Source organism: Bipolaris zeicola (genome assembly GCF_000523435.1).
Source record: "Bipolaris zeicola 26-R-13 unplaced genomic scaffold scaffold_0, whole genome shotgun sequence".
Lineage (NCBI taxonomy): Eukaryota > Fungi > Ascomycota > Dothideomycetes > Pleosporales > Pleosporaceae > Bipolaris > Bipolaris zeicola.
The window spans coordinates 398,971-424,082 of NW_006912049.1; the positions used below are offsets into that span (position 1 = coordinate 398,971).

The following is a 25,112-nucleotide window of genomic DNA, read 5'->3' on the forward strand; positions in this document are numbered from 1 at the left end:
CGTCGTCCTATAGCGGCTAGCGTGGATTCGGCATACAGCGAAGGATCCACCTCCACACTCCACATGCTTGGTCGGGTGCGACTACAGAATTGTATCCGACCATGCGAATTTCGACCGTTCACGCTTTCGGGAGTTTTCAATGATATGGTTTTAGCCATTCGGCCATGTTCGGTATGGTCAGCGAACCAATAAGTCTGCAAGACATATTGCAACCCACAACAATGGATACTTTATTGACCAGGAGTTTATTTACAAAAGTCTAGATGCGAGTCTATGCACACGATACAAGGTTCGTTGTTCGCAATGTACCATCTACTTCCCTGTATCCTGGATCCCCCATTTCCCTACCTCTTGCATGGCCTGCTCGCCGCCCTCCGCTAGCCTCTCATCTTTAAGTACGCCAGCCAGGCACTGCCAGCCATCTCTTCCACCACCCCATCTGAGCACCTCGTTCTTATACAACTCACCGTTTTCTCTATCCAAGCTGCCTTCTGGGCCATTGTGTTGAAACACATCCTTCCAGATCTTAGCTGCGAGGGCGCGGTCAAACAGATAAGAATAGTACGTAGCACCGTATCCATACAAGTGGCCAAAGAAGCCCTGCCAAGCTGTACCAGCGGGCTCAGGAACCGAAGCGTACTTACTATATATATCGTGGTAAACCTTGGTCGAGTCAAAGTTTGGGTCTGCGGCGATGGGGGAATGGTAAGCTTGGTCTAGCATGCAAAGTAAGATTTGCGATTCGAGTTCGGCGTGCTGATTTCGATTGTCGATTGCGAGGCGGGACTCAAGGGCAGCCATAGGAACTGGAGCGTCTGTTTCCCAGTGGCGGGCATACAGGGAGAGGACGTGTGGGCAAAAGGCAAAATGTTCCATTAGGACAGATGGCAGCTCAGCGATGTCGGTAGCGCAGCGAGTACCAGAGACGTTCTGCAGAGCTGTACGACCCAGGATAGAGTGGAGAGCGTGACCCATTTCGTGAAACAGAGTGCGTACATCGTGAATGTTGAGGAGCGTTGGCTGCGAATGAGACGCTTTGCTGAAGTCGCAAATCAGGGCGATAGTCGGTAATTGGAAATAACTTTGCCGTTGGGCATTGTAAGATACTGGCATGCCATCGGTTGCGGCTTCAATGGGCGAAGAGAAGCGGTGCTGCATATGGGCCATTTCTTCCATTTCCGAGGGTAAAATTTCACGACTACAGCGCAGGGTGAAATGCGCTGGGTTGGGCGTCTTGCCAGGACGAGAATACAAGTCACAATACAGTACCGCAATATGGCCTTCAGTATCAGATATGACATCGAGGCGGCGAACTCCATCGTCCCACACCTCGCCCGGTTGAGTCTCCTTTGGCACAAAGCGTACGCCGTAGAGACGGTCGAAGAGCCGAGATATTCCCTGTAGGACGGTACCGACAGAAAAATATGCAGACAGTGAATCTGGGGTGCGCTGCCTATAATGGCCCTCCATCGTCGCAAGCATCTTCTGTGTGTAGTAGAACTTATCCCAGGCATTGATGCGATCTGGAAAGTTGGACCGGTGAGCGTCTCCTCGTTTCAGCTCCGTCAACTCCTGTAAGTCGGCAAGTACAGCCGGCCGACTGTCCTCATACAATGCTTTCAGGAACGTATTGACAGCCTCCGGTGTCCGTGCCATCTTATTCTCGAGCGTCATGTGCGCAAACGTCTCGTAACCTGATGTCTGGGCCAGTTCGGCGCGCAGCTTCAACATCTTCTCTAACCGTGCAATGCTCGGCTTGCTTGCTGTGCGGACAGCTTGATATGTCTCTCTGCGCACCTCTGGGTCCTGGACAAACCGCAGCACAGATTGCGCCTCGTGATGCATTGTGGAAATCTTTGTTTCTCCCCACTTGGTCAGAGCCTTTGCCATATTCGGGTCCAACCCTTTTAACCGCGTGGATTTGAACCGTAGAGTCAGTGTCTCTGGTGCCATACCCTCGACAAACTGGTTTCCAACTTCAGCAATCTCTCCGCTCAGGTCCACCAGCTTCTCTCGTGTCTTATCATCCAGCCCAATGCCAAAGCGCGCAAAGTCCTCCATCAATATCCTCGCAACGATGCGCTCTTCCTCGCTCCAAGCCTCGTACACCTCCGGTATCTCTGAGCCTTTTTTCAGCTGGTCGTATAGTACTGGCGTGGTGTTCAGTTGGTTCATGTACTGGAAGACTGTCGAGTATGCCTTGACTGCCATGATCTGGAACTTGCGATCTGGATGGGTGCCTCGCACAAAGTCGGCCAAGTCTATGACCCTGCATAGCAGGTCGCTGAGCTTGTCGAGGTCCTTGACCATGTTCTTGTAGTCCTGGACCGACTGCGCCGCTGCCACCTTTTGCACAACGGCATTGCAGCGTTGGATGGTTATGGTAACAAAGTCGACGAAGCCTTCAGGATGCGTAAGGTATTTGTTGCCGATGATGCCAGCGGGCTGGCCATTTTGCGATGTTCGTTTGAAGCCCGCCCAGAACGAGGCGCTGTCAAAAACCTTGCGGAGGGCGTCGTCATCTGTCTTTGTACTGGTAGGGAGACTGTGGAGTGGCGGCGCAGGGTCGCGTGGCTTGGAGGGGGCGGTGGCAGCAGCAGCAAAAGTCGAGTTGAAGCGTCGTTGGCGCTGCGACTGGTGGAGACAGCGGTGGCAGATCCAGGGCGCTGTTGGCTGCTTTGTGCGCGCAAGCCGCTTGAGCATCGTGGGTGGTGGCACGAGTGAAGGAAGATTGGTAGGCCTTGAGAGACAAACGATGTCATAGCCAGGCCAGGCCGAAGACGGGTGGGCGGGATTCTTGCGGCGCTCGCACGGCCGTTGCCGCATCCTCAGAAGCTCAACATCAGAAGCTGGATCACGGCCAGTCTCCCACCCATTGCGCCCGCCCCACGCCCGACATGGCTTTCCGACCGCTGTTACGGCAGGTGAGTAGACTTGCTGAATGACCCACGGCTGCAGTCTGATGTCTTACAGCGCGCCGTCGTTCCCGCCATGGCTGCCCTCTCGGCCACGGCAATCTTCGCTCCTCGCTCAGTATACGCAGAAGAGCGCCAGGAGGACTACTCGGTATGTGCTGTTGCCCTGTATCTCTTATAAATTTTTGAGTCACGACAAAATTTCTACTGGACGGCACGTGCGACCTTCGGTACTGACGTAGCGTACAGAACCGCAAGCCAATCTACGATGATATGCCCATTGATGCCACCGCTCCTACTGCCCCCTCTCTACCAGCACCATCACGCTCGGCCCCCTCCGAAGAGCCCGTCTACCGCCCGACTCCTACCGATCGACTGGCTGTCCAGATTGGTCGTGCGCGCATGGCTCTGTACGAGCAGGCCGTCCGCGGTGAAAAGGCCGTCGATAACGCTCTTACCGAGACGCTCCGCCTGGAACACTCCTTCACAAGCACCATCCGTTCGCTAGCCCCACCAAAAGAGTCTGGTGAGAAGGTCCTGCCCGGTGCCCTGTACGTGCTTGTCGCCTCCATGGCCGGATCCATTGTCACACGCAACCGCAACATACTACTCCGCGCCTCTGTGCCCCTTGCCGTGGGCATTACTGCTGCCAACGTGGTGCTGCCTATTACTTCCAAGAATGTGGGTGATCTTATTTGGACCTATGAGGAGCGATACCCCGTCGTTGCAGACACACATCTGCGCATGAAGAAGCGTATCCAGCAGTTTGTCGAGACTGGAAAGGCACATGCCCAGGGCACCGTTGGTGCCGTCGAGGGAAAACTCGCCGATACCAGGGAAAGCTTGGAGGACTGGGTCAAGAAGGGCCGGTAAATCACGCATGAGCAACAGCTTCTTTGGTATGAGCGCCTGTACATTAGTGGATCCGTCTAGGTGGGATGCCCATCTTCAGGCAATGCACATTGCTTTTTTGTTCATCTTCTCCATAAGTGTCGTCTGTTTGAATAGAAAGCTACTCGATCTAAGTATTCAAGCATTATGCTGCCGTGTTCTCTATTCCTCGGCGGTTTTTTCGTATGGCCAAGCTCAGACGTGCCTCAGTTCTGTGGAACTTATCTTTCCTCGTCCTCGTCCTCGTCCTCCTCTGCCTCCGCCTCCGTCTCTCCTGGCTCATACGATCTATCTCCATTTCTGAAGTCATATGTTAGTTCATCTTCATCCTCCGAGCTCTCATCTTCTTCATCTTCATCTTCCGAACTCTCATCATTATCTTCTTCTTCCGAGCTGTCTCCTGCCAACACCTTTTCTGAACCCATATTCTGTTTCGTCTGCCGCGCCAGCAAAGCCCGCGCAATATCCAGGATAAACTATTGAGGATATTTCAAATCCAGCTTAGTTGAGTCTGTCTGGGCAATGTACAGATCAACCATTACTTTGCGAAGTGTCGAAGCCCCATTCGTGAGCTGGTACACCTGTCCGATATTGTGATAGCTGATTGCATATGAAGATATCATGACGTCCACGACGATCTCCTTTAGCACTACTTTTTGGAATAATTCATCCTCGAGTCTTTCGCCGAGCTCATATGACTCCATTAATAGCTGACAGTATTTAGCGCTGTCGTCGCCGCCGAGGTCTTTGAGATGGACTGTAATAACTCCGGTATACAACCACTGCATATACGCATCCCAAGGTTCACTATTGGCAGCATCCCAGAGTCTGCTCTGCACTAAGTCAATGGTTATCGGTTTGTCTACATGGCACACTGGACATGTTGCTTTTCGCTGCAGCCAGTCGTCAAGACACTTCATGTGAAAGTTTTATCCACAGCTTCTGCAATAGCAGAGTGGTAAGAAGCCAGATAGATCTTCAATACATATCGGACATTCCCCTTCGATGACTTTACGGTTTTGTTGGAAGAGCTTCTTGAAGTGGCCAGAGCTAGAACAAAGCAAGTCTTCGTGAACTACGAATGGTATTTTTCCTTGACCCCCCGCGTAGATGGTGATTAGCTTTTCTCCAAATCTACAGGAAGTCAGATGTAAGTAATGAGCTACGCATGGAGAGTCCTACCGGATAGGTCTACGCACTGCGTTGTGTGCAGTCTTGCGTATGTCCTTCGGTCTGGGTTTTTGTCCAATTTTGCGTGTAGTTCGATGTGCCATGATGTGATCGACATTGCGCATAGTAGTTCTGTACCGCGCTACTCTTGTTGGGTTCCGCTTCGCAAGCGACTTGAAATCATTTCGAACCATCTTTACTGGTACTCAGGCTTGGCAGGTGTGTGTAATAACTGGCTCTTGTGATGATGAGCAGTATCTTATTTGGGACCGTTCAAGAAATTGTTTCAATAGCAATGCTGATTTGACGCCTCAGATATACAGCTGCAGTGTAGTGAGTGACGGGCTGCACAGTGAGAGACAACGTTCAAGGTGAGAGCGCCATCTGGAAAATCCGTGTCTCCAAGCCTAAAAAAGGATAGACACCCAATGTTTGAGAGCCATTGAATTACAAGTGAGACTCAATCAATCCATGCATCTATCACATCCGAATCCCAAGTAAATGAGGTTGCTTTCAGTTCTGCTTGGAAATGCTAGAATAAACCGTGCGTGATAGCAGGCAACATCGTGGCAGTCGATGCCCAAGTTGTATATCGAACTCCGAGCTTGAGCAAAATGCAGCAGTTCTGTTGCAATTTTCATAGGATAAAGCTACTCTTGATTTGCAACTGCGTAATTTTCAAAACCTTCTCTAAGAGGCTTGATACGTCCAAGAAAACCCGGTGGGCCATTTGGTTTTCTGTTGATGCAAGTTTAATGCCGACGAGGGACCGACACTGCTTAAAGTAAAGATAGCGAAAATGAAAACGGGTAAAATTTTCTGAATGAGGAAGGCATGGACCTCGTCGGACCCTCACTCATTTGGTGAGCATGACAAATACTTAACGTGGTGTTCTATACCACGTACTATACCAGTGGCGCTGCATTTGCATGCAGGGTCGGCTGCCGAGGTGCGCAGCGTAAACTCTAAAGGCTCGGTGCATGGCATTGAACTCAAAAAGACGTTCTTGGACGTGAAGCCTCGCTGCAATTCCCCTTGCACAGGAGCCTAATTGCTGTCAATTCAAAATATTGTGATTTGGTGCACTTTGGAAAGATGCTGCTTCGGGTGAGAAAGAGTCATGGTTTTGAAGTTCCGATTGCTGTCACGAATGTATCAAGGACCTGAAAAAAGGTTGACTATCGTGACGCGTTCCGCTTGGCATTCAGCCCGGATGACATGCTTTGGCACCGTCCTTTTGTCGACCCGATGCTCCGGATGCAGCGCCGACGGGGGATCTTTTGAGTGCAACCGTGTCACTGCATCGCCGAAGACGCCGAGTCGCTGGATGACCCACGTGGATGAATGGCCGTGACGACAACACTGACCACGGTGGGGACGGAGAAGTAGTAGGAATTGTCGAGGTGCCGGCATGCAGCAAGCAGGGCGGCGGCCGGTGAAGAAAGATTGTTGCAGCAGCGCTAGAGATGCAGATGGGTACCTCGAGCGGCATCCAGGCGGAACAGGCTCCTGCCGCAAAACTGGGCCAGACCGCAAGATGCGCAAATGGCCAAGCAGCACGTCGAGAGCAAGGCATATCCCTTGCAGAGGGGGACAGTGAAGACATGCAAGGCGTGTCTAGAGGGCGCACCCGAGGGCCTGGCGAGTTGTCACCCACTCGCTCGGATGAGACGACGCAATGCAAAAGCCGCGGCGGCGGTAGCTGGCAGCGTGCGGCGCACTCGTGGGGATGTCATTCGGCGGTTTGGAGATGATGGTGGGTCAGTCCAACAGGTGGCAGATGGGCGGTGGAGGTTCGGTGAATTGCGGGGTTCGCTAGCCCACGCCTAGCGCAGGATGGTCCCGCCCTGGTGTGGCCGTCGGCGTGACGGGCGCCCCCAAGGCCCTGGCATTGGGAACGACATGCCGCTCCGCTGGGTTTCGCCTCCTCCTCGACACGACTCAGCCAGAGTCAAATAGCGCTCCTGGAGCGCATCGCAATCCGCCAACATGGCGACCTCTGTGCCCGACCACCTGCGCAAGGAGAGGCCGCTGCGTCCGCTGTCCAGTGCCACGGACCTCACCGACATCACGCACTCGACCCTGGAGCCTGATGTATGTCAAACACCCGGCCTCCCCCGCCGCGCCGCCAGGCCTGCGACAAGCACTGCCAGCTAATCGGGACCTCTAGTCGGATCCGCAACAAGAGGGTTACGACAACTCGTATGTGCTCTGCTCTGCTGCTCTCAAATCCTTTCTTTAAACTCACTCGCCACAGCGAGATCCAAAGTCTCACGCCAAGCATCTTCGACTACGTCAAGAAGTATGGCAGGACATACCACGGATACCAGGCTGGCGGTAAGCAACGCCGCGCGACTCCTTCACTGACCCTCCCAGCTAATGTGCCCTAGCCTACCCTTTTCCCAACGACGCGGTACGTGTAGCTGCCCCAGCCCTGGCACACACACCACGTTTTTTTTCGGTCACTGACTAGCTGATACCCAGCCTGAGATAGAGCGTCTGGACATGCAACATGTCATCCTCACAGCTCTGTTTCACCAGAGGAATTACCTCGCCCCATTGAAACTCAAGCGGCCCAAGAGGATGCTCGACATTGGCTGTGGCACCGGCAAGTGGTGCTTCGAAATGGGTACGTAGAGCGCCGAGGTAGTGCCAGCAAGAACGCTAACGAATGATAGCGAACGAGTTCCCAAAGTGCCGGGTACGTCCCTCATATTTTCTTCTGCGGCACACCTAACAAAAGGAATAGGTGGAAGGCATTGACTTGTCTCCGATCCAGCCCAAGATGTAAGCCACACATGCCGGTCTAAGCAACCCTCGCTAACAAGTTCAGCTCCTGCGAAAATGTCGACTTCTTCATGGACGATATTACTCGGCCGGAATGGTGGCGCTGCACGCAGCCGTACGATTACATCCACACACGTATGTCGCTCGGCATCTTCCACGACTTTCGCGAAATCATCCAAAAAGGCTTCAACAACCTCAACCCTGGAGGATGGATGGAATCTCAGGAGCTCTATCCCAAAATATATTGCAACGATGGTACAATGCCTGCCGACTACGCGCTCCTAGACTGGACAGCCACCCAAGACGATGCAGCTATGCGCCTAGGCCGGCCCCTACGCATCGCCAACAAACTGAAGCGATGGTACGAGCAAGCAGGCTTCGTCGACGTGCACGAGGAAATATTCGCTATTCCCGTCAATTCATGGCCAAAAGACGAACGCATGAAGGTCCTCGGAAAGTGGTTTTACTGGAATCTGTGCGCCGGCGTGCACGCGTGGTCAATTGAATTCTTTGTCACTGCTCTCGGATGGTCGCCCGCAGAGGTCGAGGTCTACCTTGCACACCTGCGAACTGCCCTCACAGACAAGACCATACACGCCTATTACAAAGTGTAAGTTTGCCAGATGTGCACGGTTTTTGCTGCGAGCTCAGAGCTGATCTTTGCTAGTTACGTTGTTTGGGGTCGTAAACCCCGCCCCGACGAGCCACCGAGTAAAACTCCCAAACCGCCAGATTGGCCGCAACCGCCGGGTGACGATGGTGCCTCGTTTGTGTCTTGCTAGTAGTAGTAATCGGAATCGGGCGTTTTGGGTCTTTAAAGAATGGGCTGCTTTTGCCAGTTTGTCTCTCTGGCACGTAGCGCCGATTCTGTCTAATGGAATAAGGAGGTACCTTGCTTCTTTTGCCATACAATCTTGCGGTGGCTTCTGTTGGTTCGAAAGAGAAAGCTATGTGTAGCTTGAGGGGCCTCAGCGAAATTGTGTCAGCGACGTATAGTTACGATCTTTTATGGTTGTTGGGACTCTTTGTCCCCATTGATATCCTACAAAACATACGACGTTAGAGGTGATTCACACCACGTTCTCATATATATCTTTCTCTTGTGCTCAGTGATTTATATCTTTCTGCCTCTTATCCTTTGTCCCTCGCCACTTCCTTGAATGGTATATATTCGACTCAGAGCGCAAGCCAAAGGGTAGCAGTCCACTAGTCGCTCGATTGGTTACCACAGCCGTGTCGACGAGAAACTTTGGGATAGTACGGGTTTGTTGGAAGTAATCCATTGTGAATCGTAAAGTGGTTGGCTATCGACCTTCTGCATACATTGGAGTGAAGTATTTCGGAGCACATTGCATTCATTTCCTGATTGATAGACTGAGCTCCTTCTTCCTTACCCAACTTTTGATAGTATGCTGCGAAAAGATTCGGGGCAAACACACATACTCGGCGGGGCGCTGCAGTCATGGTGTTCCAGCAACAATGATTGTAAGGGTGTGGACAGATGGAAGCTTGCTGGTTCGTAAGGGTCACTAAAAGGGCATCGACACACCTAAAGTACCTTCAAAGATTTATGGTCATCGTTGAAGGAAAGAATAGTGGTATGAAGCTTGTTGAGTGGTGTCAGGTGTAGAGTGATAGGCGAAGTCAACATCATTCTTAACCAAGTAGTCACGACTTCCTCATGCTATGACCGCACCTACATTACGTGTCATACATACCACAGATTCCGCATCAGCTCTTGAATGTACATAATCTCACTTGAAGTAATTCTGCCCATTTCGTTCCTTCCCATCTTAAACTCACCCGACCAAGTAAGTCACTTCAGCCAGTACCTCCATACCATCCAAATCACCTCCAACACACCAGACCCCTTAACACTATCGCCCCAGCAAACCTTATCCCCCTCAAAGGTGAAATCACCCCAACCATCACATGCAACTAAACCCCGCACCCGCTTTCACCCCCCCGTTTGCCCACTCACCCTGCGCCTCTCACCTCTCTACCCCCCTCACTTCGCCCTCCCATATAACCCCCTCAATCCCCCATCCCCCCATCAAACAAAAAGCCATCTCCTCTCTCTCTCTCTCTCTCTCTCTCTCCTTGGCGGAACGGGTGGGCTCCTAGCTTAACAAAAACATCGAGGTAATGGGCAAACTACACAAAAGAGGTCAAACCAACGCACTCGAATGCGTTTCTAGAAAGATACCTTAAGAAAAAAACATAAATAGAAATAGAAATAAAAGAAAAAGAGTTAAGGGATTTACACACATACATGGGCTGTCGCTAGGGGGGCGTGCCGTTCGAATACAGGGACGGGCGTCGGTCAGCAGATGCCGGGGGGAGAGGGGCGAGATTGTTTTTTTAGAGTTTTTTTTTATTTGTTTGTTTGAGCTGGTGGAGTGAAAGGTGTGGAAGTGTGTGTGTGCATTGTGCGTGGGTGCTGTGGCGGATGACGTTGTGATTGTTTGTTAACTAAACAATAACGCTGCATAGTGACACTGCCTAAGCGCGGAGACGGAAAGACAGGTGAGAAGATACTATAGAATGCACAAAAACAACAATTATGTATAGAGACGGAAGAAGTTCAGAGCAGATAGTATAAGAAACTATATCAATTTTCTACTTTTACCATTTGGTATACCTCTTCTGAACGATATAGGGGGGTAGCTACTCGATGAACGCGAAGGCTGCCGGTCCCGCTCCGTCAACTTCCTCCAAAGCTCACCTATGCCTGCCCTTTTCGCTGGCAACATGCTATACTGAAGACTGTACAGGTTGCGACGGTGGATTGGTGGCACAAACTGACCCGACACTAGGTAGAGCAACACGCTAGGCGAGAAGTAGTGTTTCCGTATGCGGTCGCCAAGATCAAAGTATGGTTGAAACATTGCGCGGAGTGACAACGGTACAGACTGTTATTTGTAAGTATAGAGATGACAAGACGGTAGACAAAAGACTTACCTTGAGCAGCACGTAGGCAGTTGGCGCAAAGCCAGACGCATTTTGTTGATCGACCGACATATTGCCCGTATCTTGCAACTCGAAGCATATCCCTCCCGGCAAGCGTCCTGGATCCTTGAGCCGCAACATGACTGCAAACAGAGGGAAATGGTTGAGACATGCAAGTCCCATCTCGAGGCTTGCTTTGAGCCCAATCACAGCGATACGCGCACTGGCGAACGTCAGGTAGAAGACGAACACAGTCGGCAGGAGAAAAAACTGCAGTGTGAACAAGATCGTACCAAGGAGTAGCTGATCCAAGTCGTAGTCGCATGAATCGATTCGGTTGCGGAGAATGTTGCGCTTCTTGCCACGGAATAGATGGAAGAGAGAAATGATAATGGTGAGCTGCCAGTGGAAGATACGAGCAGATGCAACGTAGAAGGAGTAGATGTGCACGGTGAGCAGGGAGACGAGATCCGAGAAGATTGATATGGGCATAGTGGCGCCGGCAAAGGAGGAGTAGCCAATGATCTGGATGAGTGCAGGCAGATGGGGTCGCAGGAGCGATATACAGTCTGTAGATTATTCCGTTAGTGACACTCTACACGCCGGTGGCATGCACTTACTAGCCCAGTAGTCAATGACCCAAAGGAACAGGTCACCCAAGAAGGCTGCCAGCTCGGTGTTGAGCTTCAAGCCTCCTGGCCACCCCATGAGCCATGATATCATGCGCCGCAGCCCCTCGACCGACCATGCACTGAATATAGTATCTACTTGTGCTGCCACGAATGACGCATTCTCGATGATGAAGGTTCCTACAGCTATACCCATGATGACATCGTTTGCAACCAACCACAGACTGTTGTAGAATCGAATGTACTCTGGATGGCTGTTGGTAATGCTCTCCCAATTGGCTTTCCTCCTCCGCAAGGTAAGGTACTGAATAGGCCAGTAACATGATTGCTGCAGTCGAATGTCGATTTGCTGTGCTGTTGCAGATAGGTCCTTCAGGGCCGGTGAGTCGGAAGCACCAGGTCGCCAGTGCAGGATCATGATCATTGCCTCTCCCAGTATGCGGTGCGTGATGATGCCGAATATGAAGAGCTGTGCAGCTATAGGCCAGACCCAGACTCTGAATAAGTAGTCGAGCATCATCCAGGCATAGTCCCAGAGGTTGTTGGCAGACTCGGCCACGCGCTCACTGACACTCAGTGCCCGCTTCATGCGCCTGCCAATCATGCCAATATTCTTTTGCAGGAGAGCATTGAGCTCATAGGAGCAATTAACCTGTTCGATGATCATTGGCAGTGCCAGCTCCTTTTGTGTGGGCGGATGCGCAAGGACTGTGTGAAGCTTCAACCGCTCGACAAGCTGTGCCTTCCTCTTCCGCTCCTTTGCCTCTGCCTCTTCGAGGTCAGCAAACACCCCATCCCACTCAGCCACCCGTGTTTTGTCTCCCAGTGCTAGTGTGATAGGGTTCAGCGAGAGATATTGCATGCGCGTCGGGTGCGGTCGGTCGTATACGATGACTTGAATGGCCATGAGCGTGTCGGCTGGGTAGTGGATGCGTGGAAAGCGGGTCGAAGGATTGGTGTGCACTGTGAGGGGTTCGGCGCCACATGCATCTGGTGGGCTCTTTGGGTTTACGCAGCCAACAGCGCGAAGCGCTGAATGGCCGCATCGTTGCAGCAGTTCTTGGATATCATGTGGGCTATGTCGCAGCAATGTCCCTACAAGTAGCGCATTTTCCACCTGGCGTAAATCCACATCCTGCAGAACGGCTACCACGAAGACATCAGTCTTGGAGTTCTCGAATCCGACTAGAACCCCTGGCGCCGAATCGTTTGGAACATCTGATGGCCAAAATATGCGCATCAAGCCATTGTGCGTGACCATGTCCTCATCCTGCTATCTCGCTAGAAAGAACCACGACGTTTGAGCTGCTCGCGCGCAGATATTCCTGTGCCTGCAAGTCTGGGATGCTACAAGTATTTAGTCAACCAGCCATGTGAAGACTTGTACATGCCCTACTGACCAGATCTGTCTCCTGGGCCGCGATGCGCACCACGGGCAGTATGAAGAGGAAAAACAACAGGGACAGCAAGGCGAACCCCTTTGCAGTTCTGGTCACGACGCCGTGGTCCCAGGCGAATATGGTGAGCTCGTACACACGGGTCACAAGGTCCCAACGGGCAGTCGAGTATCCCGCGACGAAGATGCCAATGGTAAGAATAGAGAAGGCGTGCATCTACCCCGTCATGCTAAGTAGTGCTTTAGGACAAGTTGAGTCGGCGTTGGATGTTGTGGGCTAGCGAGCGAGCCTAGGGCAATTGTCTTGGTAGATTTGGCAACGGGACAGCAGAGCGAGAGGTTGAAGTTGCATGTACATTGCGCAAAACGCATCCTGGCCGCAATCCATAACACCCTCAATGGTGGCGTACGTGGAAGGCCCGCATGTTCGGGACGATGCACTAGCTTCAGATGCGTACTAGCGTATACCTGTCGCGCTCTGCTCTCAATGGCATCAGCATCACACGTAGCTAAATACACCAACACGATAAATCTGCTAGAACGTCTGAATAACTCGACTTGTGGCTGACTGGGCCGCCTTTGAGACAAGGTAGGTAACATATCATGCACCAAAAACTCGCACAGCGTATTTCCTACTGTTTACACCAGCCTTTTATCGCTGGTTACTGCCATCTACCAAGCACACATTACTTCAAATGGACAGAGACGGCCGAAAGGCTGCTTAGCAGGCAACAACAACAACAACCACCAAATCCTACACATACAGTGACATCTGTGCGGCGCCTTTTGGCGCCTGTCCACAGCGCACCAAGGATAGCACGCTGCGTTGTTCGCGTTGATTGGTTGGCGCGTCGCGTCCGTTCGCTCTGAAGTTTCCGTTCACCCCAGCCTCGGTCGGGTTCAGCCGCTCAGACACCGCTTTCTTCTTTCGTCCATACTTTCCAACGTCACGTCATCTTTTCTAGACCCTACTGATTCCCCACAGCTCATTTGAAATTCTATCTATCAGTTTCAGCAAGGCTCAAATTGCCTATTTGGTAACATGGGCGTCTGCACGTACTATCAGCGAGGCGCATGCAAGTTTGGAGGTAGACCGCCAGCCATCCCATTGGTACACCACACTCACATCAATCAGATTCCTGCAAAAATGAACACCCCGGAAGTTCGCGAGATGCGAACCGTGGGGGAAGTGCCTTTGGCGGTTCAAACAACAACCGCTTTGGCGCCTTCAACGGGGATCGCTATCGTCCTGGCCAAAATGGCAGTTCCAACACATTTGGGGGTATGCAAGACCCTGTCGATCGCTCAGAGTACCCTACTCTATGGCTCCGAGTAATTTCGATTATTTGTTGAATTCATACTCACCCAATACAGGTAACCGTGATGCTAAATCGCCAAGCTTCCATCTGGATCGGGACGACATGAAGAACGACCTCACCACCCAACGGCCAATCTATCCGCTGTCTTGCTATGGCCCAGGACGTGAGGCTCCTCGCCAGCTTATCGAGGGACCAGTCGAGATCAGCCCAGAAGAGCTTCGTCTGCGGTATTATACTTTACGCACAGCTGGCAATGAGCCCCAAGCGGTGAGTCTTAGCAACTGAGACTGATTCTTTTAGAAACTAACCGATCATAGCAACAAGAAGAATCTGCTCTCAATGAAAAGATGCAGCAGCAAGTGAAGGCAATCCTCGATGACATACCTGGTGCTATCCGGTATATAGAAGAAGGCGCCAATGTTCATCCGAATCGGATTGACATTGCCAAAGGCAACGCTAGTGCAAGTGACTCAACCAACGCTGCAAATACATCTTCAGCCGCAGCCTCTAATCCGTTTATGAAAGCACCTGGAAACCCATTCCAGACAGCAGCAGCCTCTCAAGGATCGGCGTTCGGACAGACTTCAACACCAGCCTTCGGCAAACCAGCTTTTGGCCAGCCGTCAAACCCAGCACAAACCACATCCGCTTTTGGTCAGCCTTCAAATCCCGGTCAAACTACCTCAGCTTTCGGTCAGGCTTCAACCCCGGGCCAAACTGCGTCACCGTTTGGTCAAGCATCGAACACAGGCCAGACATCCTCAGCCTTTGGTGCCGCCTCAGCACTTGGTCAAAAGCCATCACCATTTGGTCAGCCTTCAGCTTTGGGTAGTGGTGGCAGTGCATTTGGGAAACCCGCCTTTGGCGCCTCTGGATTTGGGCAACCGTCTATGCCCGGTGCAGGGAGCGCATTTGGACAAGCCAGTAGCTTGGGTGCAGGCTCTGCTTTCGGGAAGCCATCAACACCAGGCGCGGCATCTGGGTTCGGGCAGACGAATGCTCTAGGGCAGAAGCCGAATCCCTTCAGTAAACCAGGCTTTGGACAAAGCGGATTTGGCCAGCCTGCGCAACCCGGCGCTAATGCCTCTCCTTTTGCTCAAGCGGCACAATCCGGTGCATCGCCATTCGGCCAGACAGCACAGTCTGGGACGTCTCCTTTCGGGCAAGCAGCACAGTCGGGTCCTTCACCTTTTGGCCAACAAGCTCAGCAGACACCTCAGCCTTCGCCGTTCGGCCAACAAGCCCAACAATCACAGAATCCAAGTCCGTTTGGACAAACGCAGCAGACACCTGCACAGCCCAGTCCGTTTCCCAGCGCCGCTGCATCACAAACCCCAGCGTTCGGCCAGCCAAGCAAACCCTCACCTTTTGGCACTCAGCCCACACAACCTGCCGCAACACAATCACAGCCAGCCAACCCCTTCTCCACAGCACAGAAATCTGCAGCCCCAGCTAGCACACCTTCACCCTTTGCCACCCAGCCTACTGCTAATATGACTACGCCCAACCAGCCAGCACAACAGCAAGCCCCTGCTACACAGCCCGCTTCAGCAGGGCGTCCACATGTACCTGGTGTCACGCCCGATGGCAAACCCATCGATGCCAAGGACCGCTACAAGGAAGGCAAGCCCGAAGAGTATGAGGGCGAGCAAGGAAAGATGCTGGAAGAGATCTACAAGCGTGTTGCCCAGCTCGGTCGGTTCAACGATGACGAGGATATTCCGCTTACACCGCCAAAGTGCGAATGGATCGCGCCCTTGACATTGTAGATGGGAAGAGTCGAGATTTTCTTATGTTTTCTTTCTAAAGGCCCTGCGGATAGAGTGTTGTGATTTCAGTGTAGCATGGAGAAATTATATGGATAGCGAGAGTACACGACCTGTCAAAAAAAGATATAAGTTCACATTTATGTTCATCATCCAGTTTGATCACGACTAAAAAGGTATCAATTCAGATGTTACATATTCGTTTTCCCAATCCTAGGTCCCACACGCATCCACAGTCTCCATCACCCACCACCCATCTGCCTCGCCCGATCCATAACCCCGGCTTTGATCCGTTCCACAACCTCTCTCCCAAGCCACCTCAACTTGCCATCCCTCCTACAAGCCGCAAGCGCCCACTCAAACACCCCCCTCAGCACCCTCAATTCCTCCACCTTCTCGCTCCCCGCAAGCCGCGCGAGCACAAGTCGTGACTCCACAACCGTAGCCCCGGGATCGAGCCAAGATTTGGAATGCTGATCCAACGGCAGAATCAGACCAGCATCGGAGGCGCTGACGAAGTTCGACAAAGACGGCAGTGTAAAAAGCCAATGGAAGAGAAGCTGCGATGTCCGCGAAGACTGGGCATCATTGAGTGCTACAAGCGTAGAACTAAACGCTGTAGCATACGTATCGTGCGCGGAGCGCCTCCGCACATGGAGCGTTTGATTGCGTTCAAAAGCCGCCAGATGCGTTGCGTTATTCAAGAAATCGAGAGTCGTAGGCCAGTAACTCTGATCTGCCGTTTCCAACTTGCTGATCAGGGGCAGCTCGGGTAAGAGACAAGGGGCAACGAGGTTCTTCGTCTTCGAGCCGTCGGGAAGACGGGATTTGAAGTGGATGGTAATAGGCATTGAGATTGCGCGGCCGATGTCTACGTCGCGGACGACGAGGCAGCGGGGTTCGGCTGCTAGGACCCAGAAGTGGCGGAAGGCTTGGAGGTGGGCTTTTGAGTCTTGGACGTCTGAGGGGAAGATGGGGTAGAAGGCGCAGATGAGACTGGCAATTGCTTTGTTGCTACGGCTGAAGGTTTGCGTGCCGCCAGCAATGAAGAGGGTGCCGAAGGCCATGTGGGCTGCGAGGTGGGAGCCGTAGGGGACGTCTGGTCCGATTCGGCCATGTAAACCGCGAAGGCGACGGAAAACGTCAAGGTCGCCTGTGCCTGCCATAACGGTGGCGGCTGCTAGGGCAATGAGATCCTGGCAGTTCCGTACTGTGTTCTTGGATAACTTGGAATCATATCGCACAGCCGGCAGCTTGTTGATTCGAATGAACTGATCCAGATACTTGATCAGGAAATCGCGTACTTGAGTATCTCCAGTACCAGCGTGTTTGAGACTGACACTCCACAACAGACCGGCAAGAATGTTGTAAAACGGCATCTGTTCGCTTCGTAGGCGTGCGATTCCCTTAAGATCAAAGGCCTCGCGGTACTCAAAGGGAAGGTTTCTGATGATCCACGAATCTGATGCTTCGATGTTATCCCACATGATGAGGTGTTTCGCCAAGGTGCGGAGCAGGAAGATGTCAGGGCGAACATAATCGAATTGTGGCAGCGTATCTGGGATGTCGATCTTGCGGGCTACGCTTTGGTCGTGGGTTTTCATGAAAATCAGGGCCACTGCGATGACTGCTCCGGCAGTCGCTTGGTCGAGGATGTGTACGACATTTACTGGCTTGGGTGAGACAGCGACAGTCATGAGGCGCTCAACAATGCGCATATCGTGAAGACCTCGGAGGTCTTTTCCCTTGCCCAAGTTGATGAAGCCGAGTGCAAAGCCGGCAGACAACCTATAGGCTTCATCGCGCAGAGAATCTGGCGGTTCGGAGGGATCTGGTACCTCCACATGCTCAATCTCCGAAAGCATAACCTCGCTCATGCGACGGTGCTGAGTATTGTAGTAAAGCAAGCCGATACCCATCAGACCTGTAGTCTGCGTGTATGGGGAGAGATTCAGTTCTGCTGCTCCCGCTGGCAACATTCTAGTGACGTGTACAGACAGCAGTCGTGTGACAAGTGTGTCCATTGTGCCCATGAACGAAGCTGCCAATCCTAGTAGTAGTCCAACCGATGTCATGGTGTGTTTGGGGGTAAGGTACTTGAACGACAACCATTTGGCAATTGTCCTCAAATGTCCGTTCAAGCCTAGCCCGAGCAAGAGCCCAGCATGTTTGTTAGTCAATTCAGCAGGCTTGTTGTACATTATCCACGAAGTATCAATGCCTTGGGCATCTCGCGAGATGCCCAGTCCAGCTGCAGCACCTGCGTTGAAGAAAGCCCAAAAGTACTTCTCTTCGGAGTAATTTTGCCTTTCAGCTGTTACAACGTTACCCATGGGCTTCATAAGACAAGAGGTGGAGAAACCATAGAGAGGGTACTTCTCTGTCAGTAGAGGCTTCTTGCTACTAAACTTGATCATAGAGCTGCCCACAGGCAGGGAGAAGGTGCGAATCATGACCCATTGCATGAGCGCTTTTTGCCCCTCGAGCATTGCAGCGTCGTCTTGCCTGTTATCGGCTTTGTACTCGGCAACAGTCTGCCGTAACGGCTCCAGTAGCGTGTAAGCTTCCATGAACCGTCTGTCTTCGCGAAAAATCAGTCTTGTGATGTAGTGGCGATCAACTTCGGCTGTCGACTGCATAGGTTCCGTACGATCAGCGGCCTGGCATATGGTATGGACATCGCGCGTGATGCCAGCTGCATGAAGAGCGCCACCAGACGTATTAATATGACCGTCGTTGAAGAAATCTCGAACTGAGTTATGATGGAGGTCAAGGTCTTCGCGTTGCACAAGCTTCAAAAGTGAGCTTGACCATGTTGTAGGTGGATTCGCCTGGCATCTTGTGATTGCTTCCATCAGCGGTGCCTTGGCAGCCTCTGGCAACGTAGCGAGCATATCGGAGTTGATCTCACACCTCTGAATTAGCTCAACTACTCGTCTAGGACTCGAAGTAGGGTCGATATCGCGGAAGAAATTATGTAGTGCCACTGTTCGGGGCGTGACACCTGCTATGATTTCATCGATATTGATAGATGAGTGTGGCGAGGCTTTAGACTTTCGAATAAGCGTCGCCAATGTGGGAAACGGAGCGTAGTGCTGAGATCCTGTGACAGTGGTGAGCCAATCCAAAATGGATGGCGGCGTATCCCACGGCTGGCCGTGTAAGCGAACTTTACTGGAAAGCATGGTCTCTTCGTAAGTCCAGTCATGGATTGAGCCTCCATCGAGGTCAAAGAAGCTTCCTTGTCTCCAGTCCCAAGCATCCCAGCGCAACCAATAGCTAATTTGTGCTAGTATGGGTGCAAGGTTGCCAGGCTGAACGCCAGTAAAATCCTGACACAACGTATCCAGTTTGCGCTCTTCTCGGAAAAGATGAAGAGAAACGACAATCTCAGAAAGGGATGAAATGCGGAGGTCTTGCTTCTCGGAAGGGGACATCCGTCTCCAGTGGTCGCTTGTCGCTTTGCCGATTGGTGATTGCAGATAGCGCCGTGCAATCTCAAGACAAGAGGGGATTGTGTCATCTTTGACCTTGATCTGCTGTGCGATTGAGGGCAAGTGCTCTTGTGATGACTGGTCTTTTGACGATGGGCTCATGGTGGTAGTTGACATGGGGCTCAAACGCAACGCCCAAGTCCAAGGAGATGATTCCCAACTCCTCGCATGGGCTGTTGAAGTCTGACGACTGCACATGAGACGCCATGCCGAGTCTGCATCATCTATCAGCTCGTCCGGCTTGGCTTGGCTTGAAGGGCGACCCAAGCTTCTGCGTTGGGTAGACTTTGAACGAGTCTTGATTTTGCTCTTTTTCTCCTCGATGAAGGGAACAACAAGAGTGAACAAAGTGGCTACAAAGGCCGACCAATCTGCTGATGTCTTTTCGGTCCCCTCTTCCGAAAGTGACTTGCGAATATGCCACCATATCTCCAGGACGAAGTCACCAGTGTAGTTGGGGAGGACCGTTAACAGCACTTTGAAAAGCTCTGCCACATATCCATCTGAAGGCGACAGGCGCAGAGACATCCGGTGCCTAAAGTATTGGCTGTCGATAACATCAAGCCTCCCGCTGGCACCAGCAGATAACAGCCGTTGTAAAGGTTGGCTAGCAGTTATGGTTCGCTTGGACCCTGCCGCTGCCCTGTTCTGCCCAAGATGTAATATGGCGTAGGGATTATGCAACTTCAAGGCACCTAGACTGAATTTCATTGGTAGATGCGTACCCCATCCTGCGGTCAATGATAAGCAATCTTCCTGAGGATCGTTTGAAGTGAGCTGGACAACACGCTCAACATGTCCGTCACGTAACTTGATTAGGTCCAATGTACCCTCAAGCTCCCGGCTACTGACCAACCTAGGAACGCAGGCGTACCGGGGAGCAGCGCTGTTTGAGCCCGATTGCGTTGCTGATGCAGAAGGGGATAGTCGCTTCCGCGTTACTGCTAGCTCACACTCGAGGGGATGCTGCAACGATGGGTGTGATATATACATATACAGCTTCCGTTCATGCAGTGTTGCTGAATTAAAGGGCGCATTAAGTGTAAGCACCTCGGGCTGTGTTTCACTCTGTGTGCATGTCAGTGATGTAATTCTTTTAAATCAGTTATATGGCAACACACCTGTGGAGCAGACGGATTTCCGAGGGCAAACAATCCGCTCTTGAGATGTTGAGTAACTGGGATTTCGGCAATTGCACTAACTACCAACTCCTTGTGGAGCCCATCACCGGGTCGAGGGCCACCTTTGGCATCGGGCGGCGCAAACAGATCGTCAAGTTCGTCATAGTCCTCGATGGTGTCAAAAGTATCCTCGTCTATGGCGTCGTCAAAAGTGTCATCGATTGAGACAGCACCTAAGCTCATCCGTGAAGTAACACTTCCAGGGGTAGAGGCTCTGTTGCGTGACTGTGAAAGGCCACCAAAGCTGGTGCGATCGTGGCCTAGCGAATGTCGACTTCGCTGGCTTGCATTGAAACTTGCGGAGAAGCTGCCACCCAGGCTATTTCGGGATGTTGCCTTGTCCTGAAAAGCGCTCCTATCGAAGCTAGTCGAAATCTCAGCGCGAGACAATAACGAGCTCACTCGCCTTGACTCCTTGGGTTGGCGCGCAATGTCAGAATCGGGGTTGAGTTGTGAAGCAAGAGCATCATCTACAGCCTGATCAGACAGACGTTCTTTGGCTGTGATCTTGAATGAGGGTGGTTGAGCCTTGCTTCGTGGGGCTCCCCCAAAGCTTTCTCTCAACCTGTCAGCGCCACGAATTGAGGGAGTTGTTGCTCCTGTGCCCGGTACCGTGGTACCGTGAGAGCTACGTCTTCGCGACTTGGTGATTGGCAGAGGAACGTGTTGTTTGCGAGAAGTGGATATAGATTTTGGCTCAAGGTAGGCCGCAGACCAAATGGTCAATACATTCGTCTCATGGTTTGCAGTTACTACTAGCAAAAGGGGTTTGTCATTCCCGCTGCGATCAAAGAGAAGCTCATTCTGTGGCGATACGTATATGATGTCCTCAGCGTTATCAATGGCCTCCAGTCTTCGATTACCAGAGCCGTTGGTGGTCAACAGGCTGCTACGGAGACCTCCCGACACGACAGTTACCACCAATCCCAGCTCTGACAGTGGATCTGTGAATGAATACAACCTGGGTATCGCCTCTGGGTTTATAGGCGCAGAAGGGTTGATCAAGTCATCAAGGTACATGGTCGCGCCTGAGAGGCGAGACGTACCACGGCGTGATGTTCCAATAGAAGAGACATTGCGGTGATGTGGCTGTGATAAGGTCTGGGTGAAGGAGAGGTGCTGGGAGAGAAAAGACTGGTTGGTTGTGAGGAAGGAATTTACTGGGGCTGCAGGGAGCGGTGGACTGGGGGGTGGGGGATGCAGTGGCGCCAGCTTCCTCTGCACCAGGACGCCCCGAGCAGCAGGAAAAGCCTTGTCTACCTCAAAGGGGAGGTTGACGACATGAGTAGTGCCAGAAAGGAAGAAGACGTGGGCCTGGGACCTGAGGAAAACAACAAGGGCGCGGGAGCGGACCTCGACTGTGGCGGGTGCATTGTTGACTGGGGCTGTTGGATCCGTAGCCGGCTGGGTGCCCTGGGTGAGGAAGCTCTGGGAATGGTGGGCGGCATTCTGAGCTGGCATGCTCTGTGCCCTGTCTGCAAGTCCATGTGCGGGCTCGTCGACGACAAACCAAGTCAGAAGTGCGTGCTTCAATGGCTCTTTTTCGACTTCAAAGTTGAATGCCTTACGAACAAGGCCGCCGCGTGACCAGACGACGTGGTGTTTGGTGGTGATAAGCTCGTCGGGCAGGTCGTCGTCGGTGTATGTATGCCAGGCATAGTCGGCTTGGGTGCTGTCTTCGGTCAAGATGCCCTCTTGCACCAGATACTGCCAGGCGGATGGCTTGTGGACGCCGATGGAGCAGAGAGAGGCCATGGCGACGCTCGTCTTGCCATATGGGCGACACCTGGGCCTGGTGCGGGGGCGGGGTGGTTCGTTGCCGGGGCCTGGTGGTGGTGGTATGTCTCTTTGTTGGTGACGCGCTATGGCCGTGCCTCGAGCGCGTCTTGCCCGAAATGTTCAACCTCCGCATCACCTCCGACCTTCCTTCACTCGCTCCCACCCATACACACCCTCCCTGTCGCTATGGAGCCTATTGTCACCACCAAGGGCAAGCTGACACAGCTGAGGTAATTTCATGTTACCTTTCAATTTTCGGTACTGCCACTGACCACACCGCTGTCTAGGTATGAGCTTCGGCATCGCGTCCTCACCTCGGCCGTCTACCCTGTGAGAGCTCCCAATGGCTCCACCATTGTTCTCTATGGCCACGAGACTGGCGTCGGCATTCTCTGGAGAGGCGGCAAGCGGCTCAAGCAGTCGGAACCTCAACCCCAACAACCAGCCAAGCCGCCCAAGGTCAACGGCACCAGCGGCGATGCGATCATGATCATCGACTCGGACGACGACGCGCCTGCAAAAGCCACCCCTCAACCCCCACCAAAGGCTAAGTTCGAGGCGGACGACGAAGAGCTCGACCCAGACCAACCCTATCCCTCAATCGTTCGGCACATCTCGCTATCCCTCAGCACCCAAGTCCGTCACATCGCTGTGCCCCAGATACCCCATGCGTCTGCTCTGCGTCCAGGAGACACCACACCGCCCATATTCAGCAAAAGCATTGTCTTCACCGTCGCATGCGCCGACTCTACCGTGCGTCTAATCACGCTGCCATTGAGTCCTCCTCCGAATGCGGCCAAGGCCAGTCCATTTAGTTCAACATCACAGTTTGGTGAGGAGATCGTCAAGATCCAAGGCCACCAAAGCATCCCTCGGGGCGTCACCATGACTTGGACTGCCAGGGATGAGCCTGGTGTATTAGAAGACGTAGAAGACGACATGGACATCGATGGTGAGGGAGAGACCGGGGCGACACCAAGTGGCAGACGTCGCAAGCAACAGTCGCGCCCGCGCTCCCAACCGCGTGGCGAGGAAGGCTTCGACCTGCTTGTAGCCTCACACTCTGCCGAGCTAGGAGGTCTGCTGAGGATCTTCCGCTTTGAGCTATCTGAGACGGCGATCAAAGTCGCGCACCCTGTCGTACCATGCAAGACGCTCACTCTGCGCAAACCCGCATCCCGAGTCGCTTTCAATACCGCCCAATATCCCAAGCGTCGACACTCCCAATTGCTCATTACCGATTCCGCAGGAACCGCACGGATATACGATCCATTTGCTGCACCTAATCGCAAGCAACGAATGAGTGGCGCTTCTTCTGAGCCAGGTGCCTTTGTAATTACATTGAGGACAGCATTTGAGCCTGTCAAGAATGTTACACTCACGCCTCCGGTCCTTGCTTCCCGCAAAGCCATTGTCGATGCCGCCTGGGCTTCGGATGGTCGTCATATCATTGCCCTGTTGGCAGACGGCGAATGGGGAGTTTGGGATGTCGATCGGTCTGGTCCAAATCCGCCAGCAGATCCCTCGGTCTTCTCTCTACGAGGTTATGTTGGAACGTCAGAAAAAGACGCAGGTAGCAGTGGTCCCTCCAGCCCGAAACGCGCCAGTCGCAACTCATTGGCCCCCATGACACCCAATACACGCCGCAGAAAGGAAGAAGCACTATTCCAAGGAACCTCGACGAGCTCGGCTGTTGTAACGCGTGGTGGCATCTCCGTCGCCACCTTGTCATTGGCCAATGGCACCTCAGAAGACTCGGTCATCATCTGGTACGGTTCAGAAGTCTACAGGATAGCAGACCTCGCTAAGTTCTGGGCTCGCACTGTCTCTGCTAGCAATGGCAGCGCATTGCCCGGTCCCGGTCTCCAAATCCAAGACGTGTCACTCTGCGGAGAAGCCATCACCTCAGTCTCCCAGTTTGACACTACGACACAGGCCTCACGCATGGCCGTTGCAAGAGACACACTTATATCTTTGGAACATCGCCTAGTCATAGCTGCAAGCACTAGCCAACCTCTCGGACGAGACATGAACGCTGTGTTTGCACGCGAACAACTCGAGGAGGAAACAACCACCAGAACCGACCAGGCCCTACTCACTCACGGCGAGCTAGACCTTGGTGGTATGGACAGAATGCTCGAAAGCATGGAAAGCAGCGTCACCAACGGTGCCGCTTCAAAGAACTTGACCGCAGGCGGACCTCGCAAGGTCCTTTTTGCATCCTCTGCAGCTTAACCGCAGTACATGAATACCCCAAGACAGCACGCGACACAAAGCTCGTCATTTGTTGAACCGTTGGATACTTGAAGCCTTGTTTGTGATATCCCCCAAAAAATAATCCAATCTTCTTATCACGATCAGCTCTTCTAGCCTTCTACCGTAAGCATCTCTACATTTCTCACCTCCTTTCTTAGTCCTTCCTCTCTTCCCTTCACCCAACATTTCCAAGCTACAAAAGAACCTCGCGGCCTAAGGTGGAGCTCAGCGACCAGACTCATTCCTGCTGCTCAGTATAGCCCTTGCGAGAGATCAATCCAAGTCTCTCATACCAGTCGCCGACGATATATCGTTTGTCCTCCTTTCCTCTCGTAGGATGGCGTGGTAGAGCCTTGTTTCGTCTGGATAGCTGGTGGGAGGCGTGCACTCCAATCACATCATCCCTCCGATCACAATCACCTTTTCTTCGTTTTCTGTCCTTTTTGTCTTGCTTGCGCCGATTCTCCTCCACTTTTTTTTTTGTACTCTAGCCGGTTGTGCGACCTCATTAGGGGAAGTGCAATGTCGGGTGAGGACGGGTACTGTGGTGGTGATGAGGGTGTGAGGGAGATGGAAGGGG

At 52.6% G+C, this 25,112-nt stretch overlaps 10 protein-coding genes across 10 annotated transcripts; 5 read left to right on the forward strand and 5 right to left on the reverse strand.

Moving 5' to 3' along the window:
- Positions 1–312: 312 nt before the first annotated feature.
- On the reverse strand, positions 313–2,703 carry COCCADRAFT_80567 (uncharacterized protein; the record flags this gene model as incomplete). Its single annotated transcript, XM_007708254.1, has 1 exon — positions 313–2,703. One exon carries the CDS (start codon positions 2,701–2,703, stop codon positions 313–315), a length of 2,391 nt encoding a protein of 796 aa, XP_007706444.1.
- A 194-nt stretch (positions 2,704–2,897) lies between these two features.
- Positions 2,898–3,788, forward strand: COCCADRAFT_139 (uncharacterized protein; the record flags this gene model as incomplete). The annotated part of the gene is made up of 3 exons (XM_007708094.1): positions 2,898–2,924; positions 2,974–3,066; positions 3,165–3,788. 3 exons carry the CDS (start codon positions 2,898–2,900, stop codon positions 3,786–3,788), a joined length of 744 nt encoding a protein of 247 aa, XP_007706284.1.
- A 239-nt stretch (positions 3,789–4,027) lies between these two features.
- Positions 4,028–5,080, reverse strand: COCCADRAFT_140 (uncharacterized protein; the record flags this gene model as incomplete). The annotated part of the gene is made up of 4 exons (XM_007708095.1): positions 4,028–4,282; positions 4,349–4,644; positions 4,822–4,940; positions 4,989–5,080. The coding sequence occupies 4 exons, from the start codon at positions 5,078–5,080 to the stop codon at positions 4,028–4,030; spliced, it is 762 nt and encodes a 253-aa protein (XP_007706285.1).
- Positions 5,081–5,799: 719 nt separating this feature from the next.
- COCCADRAFT_80666 (uncharacterized protein) lies at positions 5,800–6,027 on the forward strand (the record flags this gene model as incomplete). Its single annotated transcript, XM_007708255.1, has 1 exon — positions 5,800–6,027. One exon carries the CDS (start codon positions 5,800–5,802, stop codon positions 6,025–6,027), a length of 228 nt encoding a protein of 75 aa, XP_007706445.1.
- Positions 6,028–6,965: 938 nt separating this feature from the next.
- On the forward strand, positions 6,966–8,545 carry COCCADRAFT_31765 (uncharacterized protein; the record flags this gene model as incomplete). The annotated part of the gene is made up of 9 exons (XM_007708174.1): positions 6,966–7,070; positions 7,147–7,178; positions 7,234–7,313; positions 7,367–7,389; positions 7,461–7,605; positions 7,655–7,677; positions 7,726–7,763; positions 7,810–8,373; positions 8,431–8,545. 9 exons carry the CDS (start codon positions 6,966–6,968, stop codon positions 8,543–8,545), a joined length of 1,125 nt encoding a protein of 374 aa, XP_007706364.1.
- A 1,824-nt stretch (positions 8,546–10,369) lies between these two features.
- On the reverse strand, positions 10,370–12,602 carry COCCADRAFT_80660 (uncharacterized protein; the record flags this gene model as incomplete). Its single annotated transcript, XM_007708256.1, has 3 exons — positions 10,370–10,675; positions 10,725–11,281; positions 11,333–12,602. The coding sequence occupies 3 exons, from the start codon at positions 12,600–12,602 to the stop codon at positions 10,370–10,372; spliced, it is 2,133 nt and encodes a 710-aa protein (XP_007706446.1).
- A 20-nt stretch (positions 12,603–12,622) lies between these two features.
- COCCADRAFT_80830 (uncharacterized protein) lies at positions 12,623–12,954 on the reverse strand (the record flags this gene model as incomplete). Its single annotated transcript, XM_007708257.1, has 2 exons — positions 12,623–12,688; positions 12,742–12,954. The coding sequence occupies 2 exons, from the start codon at positions 12,952–12,954 to the stop codon at positions 12,623–12,625; spliced, it is 279 nt and encodes a 92-aa protein (XP_007706447.1).
- An 825-nt stretch (positions 12,955–13,779) lies between these two features.
- Positions 13,780–15,825, forward strand: COCCADRAFT_31767 (uncharacterized protein; the record flags this gene model as incomplete). The annotated part of the gene is made up of 4 exons (XM_007708175.1): positions 13,780–13,825; positions 13,873–14,019; positions 14,112–14,323; positions 14,374–15,825. The coding sequence occupies 4 exons, from the start codon at positions 13,780–13,782 to the stop codon at positions 15,823–15,825; spliced, it is 1,857 nt and encodes a 618-aa protein (XP_007706365.1).
- A 239-nt stretch (positions 15,826–16,064) lies between these two features.
- On the reverse strand, positions 16,065–22,252 carry COCCADRAFT_144 (uncharacterized protein; the record flags this gene model as incomplete). Its single annotated transcript, XM_007708096.1, has 2 exons — positions 16,065–20,384; positions 20,438–22,252. The coding sequence occupies 2 exons, from the start codon at positions 22,250–22,252 to the stop codon at positions 16,065–16,067; spliced, it is 6,135 nt and encodes a 2,044-aa protein (XP_007706286.1).
- Positions 22,253–22,462: 210 nt separating this feature from the next.
- Positions 22,463–24,511, forward strand: COCCADRAFT_145 (uncharacterized protein; the record flags this gene model as incomplete). The annotated part of the gene is made up of 2 exons (XM_007708097.1): positions 22,463–22,506; positions 22,564–24,511. The coding sequence occupies 2 exons, from the start codon at positions 22,463–22,465 to the stop codon at positions 24,509–24,511; spliced, it is 1,992 nt and encodes a 663-aa protein (XP_007706287.1).
- Between the last annotated feature and the right edge of the window lie 601 nt (positions 24,512–25,112).